The 19,340-nt window shown below is 36.5% G+C and overlaps 1 protein-coding gene and 1 non-coding gene across 3 annotated transcripts in view; both read right to left on the minus strand.

Annotated features, from left to right (window-relative positions):
• Positions 1–19,340, minus strand: part of LOC115714339 (beta-galactosidase 6) — a 69,279-nt gene that overhangs the window by 18,745 nt on the left and 31,194 nt on the right. For both annotated transcript variants that reach the window (XM_030643005.2, XM_061114235.1), the window contains one exon: positions 16,636–16,727. In XM_030643005.2, coding sequence (XP_030498865.2) covers positions 16,636–16,727 — 92 coding nt within the window. The remainder of the gene's footprint in view (positions 1–16,635; positions 16,728–19,340) is intronic.
• LOC133037537 (small nucleolar RNA R71) lies at positions 4,420–4,526 on the minus strand. The gene has a single exon (XR_009687624.1). It is a non-coding gene; the product is annotated as a small nucleolar RNA R71 (small nucleolar RNA).

The raw sequence follows: 19,340 nt of genomic DNA on the forward strand, positions 1-19,340 counted from the left end.
AAATACCGATTTCAAGAAGGAAGACACTTGTACTGTTCCAATTTGGGTTTAGTTGAATGACTTAGAGCTAAAATACTGGGGTCAAAAGTCTTTATTTAAGATTATTGGTCAGGTTGGAGAGCCACTAATGGTAGATGATGGAACTAAGGGAAGAGGTAAACTCAGGTTTCTGAGAGTTCTTATTGAAGTGTCAATTCAATAAGAATTTCCTAACATCATTCACTTTGAAGACGAGTTTGGCTCTAATGTTTCTATAGCTATAACTTACAAATGGAAACCCATTATTTGTAGTCATTTCAAAGGAATGGGACATTTTGCTAGTGACTGTCGAAAGAAAGAAAGAAAGCAGCAAGAATGGGTAATCAAAAAAGACAATAGGAAGACAGAGGAGACTGAGACAGGGAAACAAGTTGTTGATGAGTTTCAGTTAGTTACGAAAGGGTGGAAGGTTAAGAATAAAGCTAAACTGAATGGTACGGCTATATCTAATTCTTATCAAGTTTTAGATGATTCTAATACTTCAACAAGTGGTATTACATGAGAGATTTAGAATGAAGGAAACCAGAACCAGCTGGTGGCCATGTTGGATAATACAGGAGGGGGGGAGAGCCTCCTCTCTTGAATGGATAAAATACTAAGCTAGAACGTCTAAGGGATCAAGAGCCATCAAAAACAAGCTATAATGAGAAATTTTATAGCAAAACAGAATGTTAGCTTAGTTGGTCTTCTCAAGACGAGGGTTAAGGCTCCGAAGCTTGGAGCCTTATATGTACATATGTTTTCTAGGTGGTGTTTCACTTCAAATATTGCGTGGCATAAAGGAGGAAGGATTATAGTGGCATGGAATCCTTTAAGATTCAATTTAAGTATTTTCAGTTGTTCCAGCCAATATATACACTTGTTGGTTACTACTGTTAATAATAAGTATAGTTTCTTGGCTACTTTCGTTTATGATTTTAATGATGAAGAGTGTTGGAAAAGTTTGTGGAAAGACCTATAGGGGATTGCTAAAGGTGATCCCTAGATTGTTCTTGGGGACTTCAATGATGTTCTGAGTAGGGATGAAAGAATAGGAGTTAGAGCAAGGCATACTTCCTCTTGTGCTTTTTTGAATTGTGTCAATAATTTCCAACTTGAAGATGTTAAATACAGTGGGAATTACTTTACTTGGAGCAACAAGCATCAAGCCTCTGATAAAATTATCTCTAAACTCGATAGGGTACTGGCCAATCCTGCTTGGATAGATAATTTTCAAACTGTTGAAGCCTTGTTTCTTAATGAGGGCATATTTGATAACACACTGGTAGTCCTCACAGCTCATCCAGATTATCCAAGTTGTAGGAAGCCATTCAAATATTTCAAGATGTGGGCTACACATCCTCTATACCATCAGCAAGTTAGCAAGGTATGGCAAGGTGAAGTTAAAGGAACAAAGATGTTTCAAATTATGGCTAAGCTTAAGGCTCTCAAACCTGTGTTCAAGGAGCTTAATCAGCTTCGTTTTTCTGAGATTCATATTATAGAAACTCAAGCTCAAGAGAAGCTCAATGAATGTTAGTCTAAATTGCAAAATGAGCCATTGAATAGAGAGCTCCAGTAGCAAGAAATTGAGGCCATGAATGTTTATGCTGATGTGGACAAGAACTGCTGCTCCTTTTTTTTTTTTTTTTTTTTTTTTTTTTACAGAAATCAAAACTGAACTAGCTTAAAGAGGGTGATGGGAATACTGCTTTTTTCCATTAAAGCATCAGAGAAAGGAGATGTCAAAATAGAATTCTTACTATTATCAATGTTGAAGGAGACAGAGTTGAAGATCCTGTAACGGTAAACAAATCTTTCTTGTCCTACTATCAACACTAATTGGGGACTAGTGTGGAGAATAGGAAACTTGTAAATTTAGGATTGTGGCTCACGGACCAGTGATAACCAGTTAGCAGTCAGAATTCTTAGTAACAGAATTTAAAAAAGATGAAGTTAAAAGGGATGTCTTTAGTATTCGTTGGGTTAAAGCTCCAGGCCCCGATGGATATAACAGTTTATTCTTTCAAGACAGTTGGGATCTAGTTGGAAATGAGGTGTCTGAAGCTATTCTATCATTCCTTCATACAGGTTGATTGCTTAAAGATATCAATTCAACTATTCTTACTCTTATCCCTAAGAGCAATTGTCCTAACAAAGTAAGTGATTATAGACCCATAGCCTTTTGTAATGTCCTATATAAAGTTGCTAGTAAGCTCATCTGTAGTAGACTTAAATGCATTTTACCAGATTTTGTAGCTTAAAACCAAGGGGGTTTTCTTTAGGGTAGATACATTACCCATAATATAATGATCTATCAGAACCTTATAAGGCACTATGAGAAGAGATCCACCAAGTGTTAGGATATTTTTAGTATTTAATTTAGGTTAATTTTAGCACATTTTTCGGTTTAATTTAAATTATGGTTGGAGCATTTTTACGCTTTTATCTTTTAGTTTTGCAGATTTAAAATAGATGAAGAGTTAGAAAATATCAGAAGAAAAATGATAAAATATCGAATGAAAATATCCTGGTGGAAAATATCAGAATCAAATTCGGATAAAGATAGAAGCAAGTGGAAGTTGGGTGCAGAGATCAACACGGGCCGCGGCATGGTATTAGCATGCCACGGCCCGCCTACTTGGAAGGAGTCCACGGAAGCAAACGAATGGCCACACGGGCCGCGGCATGGACTTAGCATGCCGCGGCCCGCCTCTTTGTCAACAGAGAGAAATATCTGGAAAAGCTGGCGTGAGATTTTTCCAGATATTTCAAATCCGAATGGAATTTAAACAGTGCGGTTTTCCACCTTTTGAGGGACCTGAATACCTATATAAAGAGCAGTAGAGAGTGGATTTAAGCAAGCAATCTCAGAGAGAAAAAGTGAGAGTTCAGATACAGAATAGGGAGATCAGCTGCAATATTGAAGACATACTGCTCAGGATTTTTCAACATTCTTCTTTTCTTCTCTTCTGTATTTTTCATCTCTTTTCTATCAGTTAATATGTGTATTTGTGCTGCATTGAACATGAGTAACTAAACACTTTAATTAGGGTTAGATGGATATTGTTTAACATTGTTTTATGGTTTTAATATGATTTATTTTCCCCCTAATTTTTATGTATTCTATTTTATTTGTGCTTAATTACTTTTAATTGTCTGGCCACCAATTAACTGTTTATGATTTTGATGCGAGATCTGAGAAGTGAGTATCAAATATGCTATAGTAGAATAGAACTGAATTTCGATATAGGACGAGAGTACCTATATGGTTTAGATAGCTTATAGGGTTTCTGTGTTTAATGCATGTTGCATGTTAAATTTATCACGAGAGTAGAAAGTTTGCATGTAATTGAGGTTTATATATCTGAGAAGACTATAAATTACCTTAGTAAACCTGCTATTGCATAGGAATTAATATTAGGAAAATAATCATATTAGACCATATTCAATAGAAACAATTGAAATCGACACCCTAGTTTATTAACTATTAATTTTCTTGAATTGTTGCTTCCAACTATTTTTTTTCTTATACTTCACTGTTTTTTTTCCTATCTTTTATTTAATCAAATAGAAGTGAAAGTTTAATTTCAAAGTACTTAACTACACTCCCTGTGGGATCGACCTCACTCATAGTGAGTCTACTACTTGAAACGATACGTACACTTGCGTGTGCTAAATATCGCAACAAGTTTTTGGCGCCGTTGCCGGGGAGTGATAGTTAATATTATTAAAAATTAAATTTTGTTCTAATTTGATTTTTCTTTCTAATTTAAGTACTAACTCTGTTGTCTCAAGATCTTATTCTGCTTTCAGGTTCAATAGTTTATGAGAAGTCAAGGACCAATTGCCAGATTACCTGTTGACCCTGAGATAGAAAAGACCTGTAGAAGAAACAGAAGGAGGAGAAAATTGGAAAGAGCGGCACTAGAGATTGAACAAGAAGAAGTCATGGCTGACAACGCCAATAATGGTAACAATGGACACAACGGAGGAGGTGTAGAAGACCAGGCTAATGGACATAACAACAATGACCGTAGCCTGAGGGACTACTTACTTCCTAACTTGACAGGGGCCCGATCCTGCATAAGGCCACCTGCTGTTGACGCAAACAACTTTGAAATCAAGCCAGCCATACTGCAGATGGTTCAATCTTCAGTCCAGTTTGGGGGACTGCCGTCAGAAGACCCAAACATGCACCTCGCCAACTTCGAAGAACTGTGCCAAACGTTCAAGATGAACGGAGTTAGCGACGACGCCATCAGACTAAGGTTGTTCCCATTCTCACTAAGGGAACGAGCCAAAAGTTGGTTTATTTCTTTACCAACCCATTCTATCAACACTTGGGAGGAATTGGCCCTGAAATTCCTATCCAAGTTCTTTCCTCCTGCAAAGATTGCCAAGTTGAGAGCTGATATCAATAACTTCACCCAGCAGGACAGTGAATCTCTTTATGAAGCATGGGAGAGGTTCAAGGACTTACTGAGAAAATGCCCTAATCATGGGATTGAGAAGTGGCTGCAAGTGCACAACTTTTACAATGGGTTGATGAATGAAACCCGAACACTCATAGATGCTGCTGCTGGTGGAGCTTTCATGAGGAAAAGTGCTAATGAGGCTTTTGATCTACTTGAAGAGATGGCCATGACTAACCAACAATGGTCAACAGAAAGAGGTCCATCTAAAAAAGTTGCAGGTATGCATGAGGTGGATGCTATTACCAAGTTGACAGCTCAGGTAGAGGCCCTAACAAAATTGATGTCCAATCAAGTAAAACAAGATCAAGTGGTTTGTGAGATATGTGGAGGTCTTCATCACTTTTCTGAGTGCCAGGCAGATGTGGATGATTTTCCAATGGATGAAGCGAAAGCCATTGGAAATTACTCTCAAAACAACAACAACTATGGGTTTAATCAAGGAGGTAATCGTAGAAATAATGGGTTCTATCAACAGAGAAATCAGAACCAGTCACAGATGCAACCACAGACTCAAAACTATAGTGGAAATTCTGGTCTTCAAACAGATTTACTATTGCAATTCATGACAGAGACGAGATCTTCCATTAAAGACTTGCAAACTCAGATGGGGCAACTAGCAACTCAGATAGCAACTCGTCCTCAGGGAAACCTGCCGAGCACCACTGAACTTAATCCTAAGGAGAACTGTAAAGCAATTACTCTGAGAAGTGGAAAGAGTTATGATGGCCCGAGCCAAGCCAAGCCAGAGAATGATGAAGATGAACAACCAGCACCTACACCAGAAAAGCAGAAGACTACTGATGGTCTTCAGCAAAAAGAAACTTCTCCCCCTATTAGTATTGACCATCATATAAAGATTCCCTATCCTCAGAGGTTACGCAAGACTAATACAGACAAGCAGTTTAGTAAGTTCCTTGAAGTATTCAGAAAGCTGCACATCAACATTCCTTTTGCAGAAGCCCTTGAACAAATGCCAAGCTACGTCAAATTCATGAAGGAGATTTTGTCAAAGAAAAGAAAGATGGAAGACTTTGAGACAGTGGCTTTAACAGAGGAGTGTAGTGCTATTCTTCAAAAGAAACTCCCTCCTAAACTGAAAGATCCTAGGAGTTTTACCATACCATGCACTATTGGAAAGATTGAGAATATTCATGCATTATGTGATTTGGGGGCTAGTATCAACCTTATGCCTTTGGCGGTATTTAAGAGACTTCAACTAGGAGAAGCAAAACCTACAACTGTTACACTACAGCTAGCTGATCGTTCTTTAGCCCATCTAAGAGGAGTAATCGAAGATGTTCTTGTCAAGGTGGACAAATTTATATTTCCCGCTGATTTTATAGTTCTTGACATGGAAGAAGACAACAATGTTCCTATCATCCTGGGGAGACCCTTCTTGGCAACAGGGAAAGCACTAATTGATGTCCAGAAAGGAGAGTTAAAGTTGCGAGTACAAGGAGATGAAGTTGTATTTAATGTACTCAAAGCTATGACTTACCCTACGGCAAGTGACAACTGTTTCGCAATTGATGTGGTGGACCAGTTGGTGGAGACAAAGACGCACATTGAAGACCCTCTTAATTTGACTTTGGTACAAGAGGAGGTGGTGGAACAAGACGGTAAGGAAGCTTATGAGTATGCTATGTGGCTCGACTCTTATGGACCTTTGAATAGAAGATACTATGAAGAGTTAGGAGTCATACCTACAAAGCCAGCCCCATCTACTGAAAAGCCTCCTCAACTAGAGTTAAAAGTCCTACCGGATCATCTCAGGTACGAATATTTGGGAGAAAATAAGACACTTCCTGTCATTGTGGCATCTTCCCTATCTTCTATAGAGACAGATAAGCTATTACGGGTTCTAAGGAAGCATAAGAAAGCCATTGGATGGACTTTGGCAAACATAAAAGGGATCAGCCCCTCAACTGTAATGCATAGAATCCTAATGGAGGAAGGAGTGAAGCCTACCATCGATGCACAACGAAGATTAAATCCACCAATAAAGGAGGTTGTCAGAAAAGAAGTCTTAAAGTGGTTAGATGCTGGGGTAGCGTATCCTATTTCAGATAGTAAATGGGTAAGTCCAGTCCAGGTTGTTCCAAAGAAAGGAGGGATGACGGTGGTAAAGAATGAAAAGAATGAGCTCATCCCAACCAGAACTGTCACAGGATGGAGAATTTGCATAGACTACCCGAAACTCAACAAAGCCACGAGAAAAGATCACTTTCCACTCCCATTCATTGACCAGATGTTAGACAAGTTGGCAGGCCAAGAGTATTACTGTTTCCTTGATGGGTATTCAGGGTATCACCAAATAGCTATAGCACCGGAAGACCAAGAGAAAACGACATTCACATGTCCATATGGTACTTTTGCTTTTCGACGAATGCCATTTGGGCTGTGTAATGCTCCAGCAACATTCCAGAGGTGTATGATGGCCATATTTTCAAATCTAATAGAGAAATGCATCGAGGTGTTTATGGATGATTTTTCAGTATTTGGTTCATCGTTTGACCAATGTCTAAGCAACTTGGAATTGGTACTAACTAGGTGTGAAGATTCTAATTTGGTGTTGAACTGGGAAAATGCCATTTCATGGTTACGAAAGGAATAGTGTTGGGACATAAGATCTCAAAAGAAGGTATTGAGGTTGATAGAGCCAAAGTATCTACAATTGAGAACTTGCCCCCTCCAGTTTCAGTTAAGGGAGTTCGAAGCTTTTTGGGTCATGCCGGGTTCTACAGAAGATTTATCAAAGACTTCTCCAAAATTGCCAAACCTTTATCTAATCTTCTCGCTAGTGGAGTACCTTTTGAATTTGGGAAAAATTGTCTTGAAGCATTCCAGATTCTCAAGGATAAGTTAATCTCAGCACCGATCGTGACTACACCAAATTGGGAATTACCTTTTGAAATCATGTGTGATGCAAGTGATTATGCGATTGGAGCAGTGTTGGGACAACGGGTTGACAAGGTATTCAGAACTATTTACTATGCAAGCAGAACCTTGAATGATGCTCAACTGAATTACGCTACTACAGAGAAAGAGATGCTGGCTATAGTGTTTGCATGTGACAAATTCCGACCCTACTTGATAGGCAATAAAGTGATAGTGTATACAGATCATTCAGCGATCAAATACTTGATGACTAAGAAGGATGCCAAACCAAGACTAATTCGATGGGTTCTTCTTTTGCAAGAATTTGATCTAGAAATAAAAGATAAGAAGGGCACGGAAAATTTAGTGGCAGATCATTTATCAAGGTTGGAACTTGAAGAGAATCAGAATACAAAGGAGGTTCAGATTAATGAGGACTTCCCTGATGAGCAACTATTTCTCTTGAATTCTATTCTACCTTGGTTTGCTGATTATGTGAACTACTTGGCTGCGGACATTATACCACCAGACTTGACAAGGCAACAATTGAAGAAATTCTACTCCGAAGTCAAACACTATTATTGGGAGGAGCCTATCCTCTATAAACATTGTGCTGACCAAATTATTAGAAGATGTGTGCCAGAAGAGGAGATGTTTTCCATATTAACTCATTGCCATAGCTTGCCATGTGGGGGACACTTTAGTGGGAATCGAACTGCTGCAAAGATTTTACAAAGTGGATTCTTTTGGCCTACTTTATTTAAAGATTCTCACCAATTTGTCCAATCCTGTGATCGTTGTCAAAGAACTGGGAATATCTCAAGAAGGAATGAAATGCCTTTGACTGGAATATTGGAAGTGGAACTTTTTGATGTTTGGGGCATTGATTTCATGAGACCTTTTCCGTCATCTTACAACAATGCCTACATACTACTAGCTGTGGATTATGTCTCCAAATGGGTAGAAGCAGCAGCAACACATTTGAATGACGGTAAAACAGTGCTCAACTTTCTTCAGAAAAATATTTTCACTCGATTTGGAATGCCTAGAGCAATTATTAGTGATGAAGGGAGCCACTTTTGCAACAAACAGTTTGAAGCTTTACTTGCAAGATATGGAGTACGCCATAGAACTGCACTCCCTTATCATCCTCAGAGTAATGGGCAAGCAGAAGTTTCCAATAGGGAGATTAAATTAATTCTGGAGAAGACGGTTCAACGGTCAAGAAAAGATTGGGCTAAGAAGCTGGATGATGCATTATGGGCTTATAGAACAGCGTTCAAAACACCAATAGGAATGTCTCCCTATCGGTTGGTCTATGGTAAGGCTTGTCATCTTCCAGTGGAATTAGAACACAAAGCATTCTGGGCCATGAAGACATTAAATATGGACTTGGCGGCAGCAGGAGAAAAGAGGTTGTTACAACTTAATGAGATGGATGAGTTTCGTAACGAGGCTTATGAAAATGCCAAGATCTATAAAGAGAAAACTAAAAGATGGCATGATAGACATTTAGCAAGAAAAGAGTTCCAGCCGGGCCAACAAGTTCTATTATATAATTCCAGATTGAAGCTTTTTCCTGGAAAATTGAAATCAAGGTGGTCAGGACCGTTCACTGTGGTTCAAGTTTTCCCATATGGCGCGGTAGAAGTTAAAGGAGAAAAAAAAAAAGAAGCTATGTAAAAATCGTGGAAATCGTGAAAACTAGTCAATTTAATTAATTTTTAGTGTTTAAAAAAAAGAAATCTTTAATCTTTAACCCTGCAGGAGAGCTACATGTCGTATCACATGAAGGAACACACGGGCCGCGGCATGCTAAAACACGGGCTGCGACATGCTCCACTTAGAAGAGGCCTGCAAGGAGACACGGGCCGCGGCATGCTCCACCCTTCATTTAGCATGCCGCGGCACGCTAAGCACAAATCAGGGGAAAAGAGCTTCGTCCCCAAATTAAATTTCAAATTTTTTCTTTTCTTTTTTCCAGCAACGAACCAGCCACGAGAAAGACCCTAAAAATCCTATTTTTCTCCATTTTTTCTCCCCCAAAACACCAATTTTGTTCACCAATCATTATCATTATCATCCACAACCAAAACCCAACCACCAATTTCAGAGAAGCTCATTGAAAATCCGGGGTGCAACCAGATTTTATTCTTCAAGTAAGTTTTTTTTCTCTTCATAACAGTGGTGTTTTAAGAGAAATTAGTTTGGATTGTGTTATTTGATTACTGTGGAGAACTATATTGGCTGTTGTGGAATTATTGCTGGGATTTCATTTGAGTTTTTGTTAGAAAATAATTTGGGAAAAGAGGAAAATACAGGGGAGGTGCTGCCCAAATTTTTTTTTTACACTAAAAAAATTATTATTGGCTAATTGATTGGTATGGCAACCAAAAGAGTCAAAACACGAGCTAACCGCTGCATGCAAGGTTCATCATCACATGCCCCTAATCCTCAAGATGATCAAAATTAACAAATTACAAGGTTTGTGAATAACCCAGCGGCTAAAAGGTATGAGAAGTTGATTAAGAGGAGTATAATTCGGGAAAGGGGTTTTGAATATCAAGATACACCTTTTGAGCGTGATTTGGGGTATGAAGTAATTAGAGGGGAGATTGCCCGACGGCAATGGCAGAAATTCTGTGATGCAGAGCATGTTGGGAAAGCTAATCAGAATATAGTGTGTGAATTTTTTGCAAATTACCCATACAAAGGGGGCAACAACACTGTTTATGTTCGGGGAGTAAGTGTCTCAGTCACTGTAGAATCCATCAACAATTTTTTTAGCCTTCCTACTCTAAGTGCAGATCAAGATGAAAGAAGGATAGCACTTGATAGAGAGGTCTTATCTGATGTTGCAATTGCCCAAGAGTTGGGGCAAGAGGGCACTCGATTTCATGTTGAAGGGAATCAGAACCAAAAATTCCTTTACCGGTGGCAACTCAACCCAGAAGCCAGAGCCTGGACATATTTTGTTAACTCTAGAATACTGCCGACGTCACACACTTCATCCTTAGACTATGAGCGATGCGTCATAGTTTATGCTATTATGGCTAGAATGACATTCGACATTGGTTGGGTTATCTTGAGAAACATCAACCATTTTGCTGAGATGAAGACAACAGCGGGGCCAGTGCACAGTGCCCTAATCACTGCCTTATGCTTGCAACAGGGTGTTCCTGGGATTGAAGGAGACGTCTTAAAAGCGCCCATGCAGACCATCTCTCGTCGGATCTACTATGACTTCCCTCTTGCCTCATTAGAGCCGCCAGAAGAAGCACGCAAACGCCAAAAGGGTGATGCTGATGTTGAGGAGGAGGACGTAGCAGGCGCTGGCACCAGTGCATCAGTGCCACCTATGTACCAGCCTGAGCCACCAATGGACACCCACACCCAGGGCACTCATGATAGATTTGGATCACCTCATAAGGCAAAACCATTATTTGGTTCAGTCTAACCAGTATCTTGTTCAGGCTCATCAAACACAAGCTGCGTATTACAATGCATATCTTGAGCAGCAACATCATTTTGCTCAGAGACAAGTCCAAGAATTGAATTCTGCTTTTTCGAGGTGGACAATGAACTCAGAGGATGCTGACCATTTCTCGCAGCCCCCACCGTGGCAACCATACCAGCCACCACCACCTCCACCGCCATACTGATGTGGCGCTCAGGTAAGTTTCCTTTCTCTTTTCTTTAATGTCACATTGGGGACAATGTGTCACTTTAGTTTGGGGGGGTTACTTAAAAAAAAAAAATTTATTTAGTTTTAGTTTTTCGTTTTTTTTTTTTTTTTTTTTTTTTGTTTTAAGTCAATTTTCTTAATATGAGTCAATTTAAAAGTAGGTGGATAGCATGATTTGAAAAGTTCATTTATTTTCGGAACATCCGTGTGCTTGGTGATATTACATTCTTGACTAATTTCAATTTTATACTCGAAAGAACAAGGAATCATATTAGGTAATTGCTAGTAATTGAATTATTTTATGTATGCTGATTGTGGAATGTGGAAAGTTGTTTAGAAAATTCTAGAACTTGCTTGCTTACTATTTGAGGCGAAATAATAAATTATGCATGACTAGGAAAGTGATTTAGGCATTCTTTTGGATCGATTGTGCCTTTCAAGCCATCCTTGTAATTTTTTTTATCCTAGTTACCCTTTTTGAGCCTTAACCTATTCTTTGTTCTACACATATTGAGCCTAAAAAGATAAACCCATAAATATCCAAAACATTCAACCCTAATTATACCATAAGTGGATCTTTAGTTTGGGGGAATTTGGATGGGAAAATTGTTGTATGTGTGTGGAAAAGGTGTGAAAATTGAGAGAATAAAAAAATTTGATTGGCAACAACTTGAAAAAAACAGAAAAGAAAAAAAAGAAAATCTGACAACCAGTGTCAAATCTAGAAAAAAATAAATAGAAAGTTGTTGCAATCTTGTTGAAAAAAAGAAAAAAAATATATCTCTCATGTAATTAGAAAAAGGGGTATTGGGATTGGCATGATTGGAGAAGCTTATGGTATAGACAAGTCTAAATGACCATTTCAACTACCTTTACCCTAAGCTTAACATTACAAGCCTAGAAAGACCTTCTGATTCTTAGTTGTGCATTAATCTATATTAGTGGAGAATAGTAAGTATTGCAAGCATATGGAATTTCGGGTTAGTGGATTGATGATTGTAATTGGCATGCATAAAGTGGTTTAATTGTTAGTTAATTGCATTCTATGGTTTCACGAGCTAAATGAAAATAAATTGAAATCTGTCAAGGGTGTAATTGAACTGAAATTCTGGATTATATGCATAAGTGAATTTTTTTGTTAATCATGTTATTGAGACTACTTGAAATTACTCATGTTTTGGAGATGGACTTGTTTAGTGAGTGTTTTACTCGAGGACAAGTAAAAGCTTAGTTTGGGGGAATTTTGTTAGGATATTTTTAGTATTTAATTTAGGTTAATTTTAGCACATTTTTCGGTTTAATTTAAATTATGGTTGGAGCATTTTTACGCTTTTATCTTTTAGTTTTGCAGATTTAAAATAGATGAAGAGTTAGAAAATATCAGAAGAAAAAGGATAAAATATCGAATGAAAATATCCTGGTGGAAAATATCAGAATCAAATTCGGATAAAGATAGAAGCAAGTGGAAGTTGGGTGCAGAGATCAACACGGGCCGCGACATGGTATTAGCATGCCACGGCCCGCCTACTTGGAAGAAGTCCACGGAAGCAAACTAATGGCCACACGGGTCGCGACATGGACTTAGCATGCCGCGGCCCGCCTCTTTGTCAACAGAGAGAAATATCTGGAAAAGCTGGCGTGAGATTTTTCCAGATATTTCAAATCCGAATGGAATTTAAACAGTGCGGTTTTCCACCTTTTGAGGGACCTGAATACCTATATAAAGAGCAGTAGAGAGTGGATTTAAGCAAGCAATCTCAGAGAGAAAAAGTGAGAGTTCAGATACAGAATAGGGAGATCAGCTGCAATATTGAAGACATACTGCTCAGGATTTTTCAGCATTCTTCTTTTCTTCTCTTCTGTATTTTTCATCTCTTTTCTATCAGTTAATATGTGTATTTGTGCTGCATTGAACATGAGTAACTAAACACTTTAATTAGGGTTAGATGGATATTGTTTAACATTGTTTTATGGTTTTAATATGATTTATTTTCCCCCTAATTTTTATGTATTCTATTTTATTTGTGCTTAATTACTTTTAATTGTCTGGCCACCAATTAACTGTTTATGATTTTGATGCGAGATCTGAGAAGTGAGTATCAAATATGCTATAGTAGAATAGAACTGAATTTCGATATAGGACGAGAGTACCTATATGGTTTAGATAGCTTATAGGGTTTCTGTGTTTAATGCCTGTTGCATGTTAAATTTATCACGAGAGTAGAAAGTTTGCATGTAATTGAGGTTTATATATCTGAGAAGACTATAAATTACCTTAGTAAACCTGCTATTGCATAGGAATTAATATTAGGAAAATAATCATATTAGACCATATTCAATAGAAACAATTGAAATCGACACCCTAGTTTATTAACTATTAATTTTCTTGAATTGTTGCTTCCAACTATTTTTTTTCTTATACTTCACTGTGTTTTTTCCTATCTTTTATTTAATCAAATAGAAGTAAAAGTTTAATTTCAAAGTACTTAACTACACTCCCTATGGGATCGACCTCACTCATAGTGAGTCTACTACTTGAAACGATACGTACACTTGCGTGTGCTAAATATCGCAACACCAAGCCTAACTGTATGATAAAATTGTACATCCAAAAAGCTTATGATACCATGGAATGGGGATTCTTGAGGAGATGCTTCATGCTTTTCATTTTCCTATCAAGTTTATTCAACTTGTTATGCAATGTGTCACAACTCTTAAGTTCTCTCTTATGTTTAATAGAACCCTACATGGCTTCTTTAAAGCTAACGAGGACTGAGAGGAGGAGACCCAATGTCTCCTCAACATTTTGTTCTTAGAATGGAATACCTAAGTAGGATTATGAGAGAAGTTTGAAGGAAAAGAGCTTTCTGATTTCATGAAAGATGTGGGGATATGAAGCTTCATCATCTGAGTTTTGTAGATGATGTGCCCCTATTTTGCAGAGGTGATTTTAAAAGCATCTATCTTATGTTGTAGGGTTAAAACTGTTTTCAATCTCCTCTGGTCTTTAGCCTAAGAGTAGTTAATCTGCTATTTATGCAGTGGCATGGAGGAAAATGAGATCAAAAAAGTTATTGACATCTTAGGATTCAGTAAGGAAGGTATTCCTTTTAAGTACCTAGGCATGCCTATTTGTGTTAAGAGGATATCTTCTTCTAATTGTAGAGTGCTTGTTGAGAAAATGACCGGTAAAATCAAGGTATGGAGTTCCAGAAATTTGTCTTTTGTAGGAAGGAGGGTCTTGATTAATTCTGTGCTTTTGACTATCCATACTTATTGGAGTCAAATTATGATACTTCCAACAAAGTTATTCAAAGAAATACAAGACATCGATAGAAGTTTTCTATGGAAAGGTAAAAGCCAAATGATAGGATCAGGGAGCTTAGCTTGGGACAAGGTGTGCAAGCCTAAGAAAGCTGGTGGAATAGGACTTTTAAACATCTTTGACTGGAATCGAGCTACCTTAATCAAAAACATCTAGTCAATACAATAAAGAAAGATAATATGTGGGTCAAGTGCATGCACAATGTGTACATCAAGGAAGAGGATTGGTGGGGTTACAATGCCCCACCTCAGAGTAGCTGGTATTGGAGGAAATTGGTGGAGATCGAAGATGAGATCAAAAGCTTGATGGATCCTGTCCAATTCACAATAAGAAAGTATCTTATTTCCTCTGGATACAAGCTACTAAACTACACAGAAGAGCATTTCCACTGGAGCAAACATGCTTGGTGTAGACTTAATACTCCTAAGTATAGCTTTGTTTTATGGATTGCATTGCTGAAGAGATTAAAAACTAAGGAGAGGCTCCACGGATTCCACATCACTGATGACCCGAGTTGTTTATTTTCTAGTAGGGCTGCTGAAACTGTGGACCATCTGTTTTTTGAATCTATTTTTCTCAAGATTGTCTAATGCAGCTGGGATAATGGCTTGGCTGGAAATTCAATTTGAACTCATTGCAGGGGCTATTTAGGAGGATATATAGGGCTAAAGAAAGCAAGTTTAAGGAGGTTTCAGCTGCTTCCATCACAACTCTAGTGTACTACATATGGCAAGCTAGAAACAACAAGATTTGGAACTCAACTAGTACAAGCTCGCAACAGTTAGTATAACAAACAAAGTGGCAAATCAAAATTAAGATAACTTTTGTTATGCCTAAGTTTGTAACCCAAAAAGATGTTTATTCGTTTGAATTATTGTAATTAGTCTCTCTTGTATATAGTCATATAGGCCTTATTTTACAAGATGTCATTTAGGTTGTACAAATTGATGATTGGTGTAATAGAATTTCTCTGATTCATAAAAAAAAATAGTATTTTGGGAAAATATAAAAACGTTTCATTAAATGAAACAAAATGGCAAACATCAAAACCTTGAGGTCCACATGGTGATTTTGGCCAAGGCTTTAGTTTTGGATTTGTTATCTTTTTCTAAAGCTCACTCTACTCTAAAATCCTAAACTTAGAGAGGCTCTATAAAATGAACGTAAAGGCTTTGATTCACTAATTCTCTTTAAATTGTCTATCAAAACCTAAAAAGCTAAATCAAAGAAAAGATTTTTCTTACCTTTAGAAAATTTTGAATCTTTGTCTCTCTCTCATTCTCAAATTCATGCGTTTAGTGATAAAGGTATTGCCCACATAATTCAAGGCAATACTTAGATCACTGTGGAAGACTCTGTAGAAGGTGTTTGTCAATTTAAAGGAGCATTCATGTTCAATACTTGTAACTATTCTGCGACAAAAAGGAACAAGGGTTGGAATGCTTAATGGAATGAGTCATATTGTTTTTGCTGCAACCAATGTAAGGTTTCTTGAACTTTTACATGTTTATTTATCATTTTAGGATTTTCATATTTAAGATGTTAAATTATAGATATATAATCAAACATACATATTGGTAAATTAAGATCACGGTAAAATAAGTTCCAACAATCCCACCACCCAAGGCTTCGATATGCATATTTGTGTACAAATTTAAGATTATTCAAGTATATAAGATTTGTGAATTTATGAATTAATTGATTATTTTTAATTTTAAATAAGAAATTTGTATGTTGTATTTTTTTATGGAAATAATAATTTAGGTATATAATTGAATTATTTGTAAATATTAGTTTTTGAATATCAACAAGTTAATTTGACTTAATCTATTATTTTCTTAAGAATTATATATGTTTGTTAATTTAAGTAAATTTATTTTTTTTTCTTAAAAATTAAATATTAAATATTTTTTTTTTAGATTTTGAATATGTTTTCTTTAATTTAATTTCTAGAGTTTTTATAAATGAATAAAAAAATTAGATTTTTTTAATTAATTTATTTTAACAAAGAATGATAAATTTTGTACTAGTTGAAGAATTAAGATGAAAGCGGTTAATTATTTATTATTTTAAGAGTACAAAAATTTCAAACTTAAAGGAAGGAATATAATTATAAAAATATTATAATTCGAGAAAATTTTTAAACACTGCATATTTTTAGAGTCACAAACAAAATTGATATAATTATATTGTAATAATAATATTTAAATAATAAAATGCTAATGAATGTGTAAAGTAGTTCAATATCTTACCCAGATAGTCATCATTCAAAAAAGCATGTGCAACATGTGCAAGAGACTCTACATGAAGCATTGCTTCATTTGAAGAAATATTGTGGTCGAACCTGTATACAACCAAATAAAGGATTATTTAGTACATTTTTAAAATTACATATATGTATCATATTTTATGTTCATTATTATTGTTATTACCGAATTATGTACTCTAGAAATTATATGTTAGTAAGTAACAAATGAATGAATATACATTATTGTTGTGATCGATAGTTCGACCATGAAATTCATGCACAATCAAGATAAACAAAAACAATAAAACAAGTGATAAAGACCAATTAGTTGACACATAAAGAACTGAAAAATAGAACTTAGAACAGTGAACAAGAAAACTTAAAACCAGATGCAACACAAAAAAGTAACGAGGTTCAAACTGTGTGATTGTAATATCACATGCCTACTCCTCGGCCAGAACAACCCCAGTGGCTTTGATATTTATTAAGCTAGAAAGAATCGATTACTAAGTAGTTGTTCACCAATGTGTTCCCAGACACAATCACTCAATGAAGCCTTGCTTCAATTTACACAAACCTCATTTGTGGCACTAAGGATCAAACACACCATAGGCCATTACAACTTTCTTTTCTCTCATCTTTTTCTCTCCGAACTAGCTCATTAACTCATCTAATGATCTCTCTTAAAATTGGTGCCAATGATATGGGAAGGGATGGCTATATATAGCCTTTGGTTCTTGGACTGATACTAACAGTGGTAACAAATAATTAGTTAAAATAATTATAAATTATTAGAGCCACAAATATCCTCACTTGATGACCAATCACAATAATTATCCACCTTGGTCATTAAGAGAGGAGTAAGCCATTTAAATTTGAGGCTGAACTAGTCATGAATCCTCAACTAGTACTTGAGGATGTTTAGCAAGTTTAGAAAAGTCTAAACTTAGCTAAATTCACATATTTTGTCATCGTGTCTGTAGGGTTTTCTTTTTTTCCAATTTTCTTCACACTCACTTCCTTCTCAGCTATGATGTCTCTTATGAAATGTAATTTGATATCTATATGTTAGCACCTCTCATGAAATATTAGATTTCTCATCCAATACAATGCACTTTGGTTGTCACAGTGAACTGTTATCCTGTCTGATTTGAACCCCAACTCTTTTGTGAAACCTTTGAGCCAAATAACCTCTTTTATGGTCTCTGTTGTAGCCATGTATTCTACCTTAGTTGATGACAAAGCAACTACCTTTTGTAGGTTGGATTTCCAGGTAACACATCCACCTAGAACTGTAAAAGCATATCCAGTGATGGATCTCTTTGTGTCTATGCTTCCAGCATAGTCTGAATCCACATAACCATTCACTTCAATTTCATCTTTAGACTTGTTATCATAGACAAGTCCCACATCCATAGAACCTTGCAGATACCTAAGTATCCATTTCATAGCTGACAAATGCTCTTTTCTTGGATCTAATATAAATCTTCTTACCATGCTTAATGCATAAGCCAGATCAGATCTTGTGCACACCATACAGTACATGAGACTCCCAACACAAGATGCATAAGGTATCGTATCCATGTACATATTGTCTTCTTCTATTTTGGGAGATTGACCTTGAGCGAGTTTGAAATGTTGTGCCAAAAGTGTGCTTACTGGTTTTGCTTCACTCATGCAAAATTTGTCAATCATTTTCTGTATCTAGCTCCTTTGAGAGAGAGATAATTTTTCTAGTCTGTCATTTTTTATGTCAATGCCAAGTATTCTCCTTGCTTCACCTATCTTTCATTTCAAATTCTACATTTAAGCTCTATTTCAGTTTGTCTATGGCTTTTTTTTTTTGTTTCCAATGATGAGAATATCATCAACATATAACAGCAACCGAATTGATTCACTATTATAATAAACACAAGGGTCATAGTCACTCCTGTTATAACCAATGCTGACCATGAATTCATAAAATCTCAGATTCTACTGCCTTAGAGCTTGCTTGAGCCAATGAAGTGATTTTTGTAATAGGCAAACTTGATCAGATTTGCTGCTTTACTAACCATCTGGTTCTTCCATGTAGATTTATTCTTTAAGTCTACCATGCAAAAATGATGTCTTGATATCCATTTGATCCATTTCAAGGTAAACTTTTGCTACCTTGGTCATCATAATTCTTATAAAGGTCTGTCTAACAACTGGAGAGAAAATATCACTGAAATCGATACCTTCCCTTTAGTTAAAGCCTTTTACCACTAATCTTGCCTTGTATCTCACTTCTTCACCCATCAATCATTTTTTCTCTTTCAAGGTTCATTTACATCCAATCAAATTTTGTCCCGGTGGCCTTGTGACTGTCTTCCAAGTCTTGTTCTTTTTAAGGAAGTCATCTCTTCATCAATTGCAGCAAGCCACTTCTTCCAATTCTTAGAACTAATAGCTTCTTGGTAAGTACTTGGTATAGAGCTTTCATTTTCGTCTGCTGATGCAAGTACAAAGGATGTGTAGTCATCAAATCCAAATCGTTCTGGTTGTTTTATCTGTCTTCTTTCTCTGTCTCTAACAAGATGATAGTCTTGTGAGTTTGTTGGAGATGTTTCTTCTTCAATTTCTTCTAGATCAATCTCTAAATGTGTTGGTTCCAATGTATCCAACTGAACTAATTTCTCTTCTTCTTCCTTATCATCTTGTATTTCCATGCCTGTCACACTTTAATTA

The sequence above is a fragment of the Cannabis sativa genome, chromosome 4, assembly GCF_029168945.1.
Source record: "Cannabis sativa cultivar Pink pepper isolate KNU-18-1 chromosome 4, ASM2916894v1, whole genome shotgun sequence".
Classification (NCBI taxonomy): Eukaryota; Viridiplantae; Streptophyta; class Magnoliopsida; order Rosales; family Cannabaceae; genus Cannabis; species Cannabis sativa.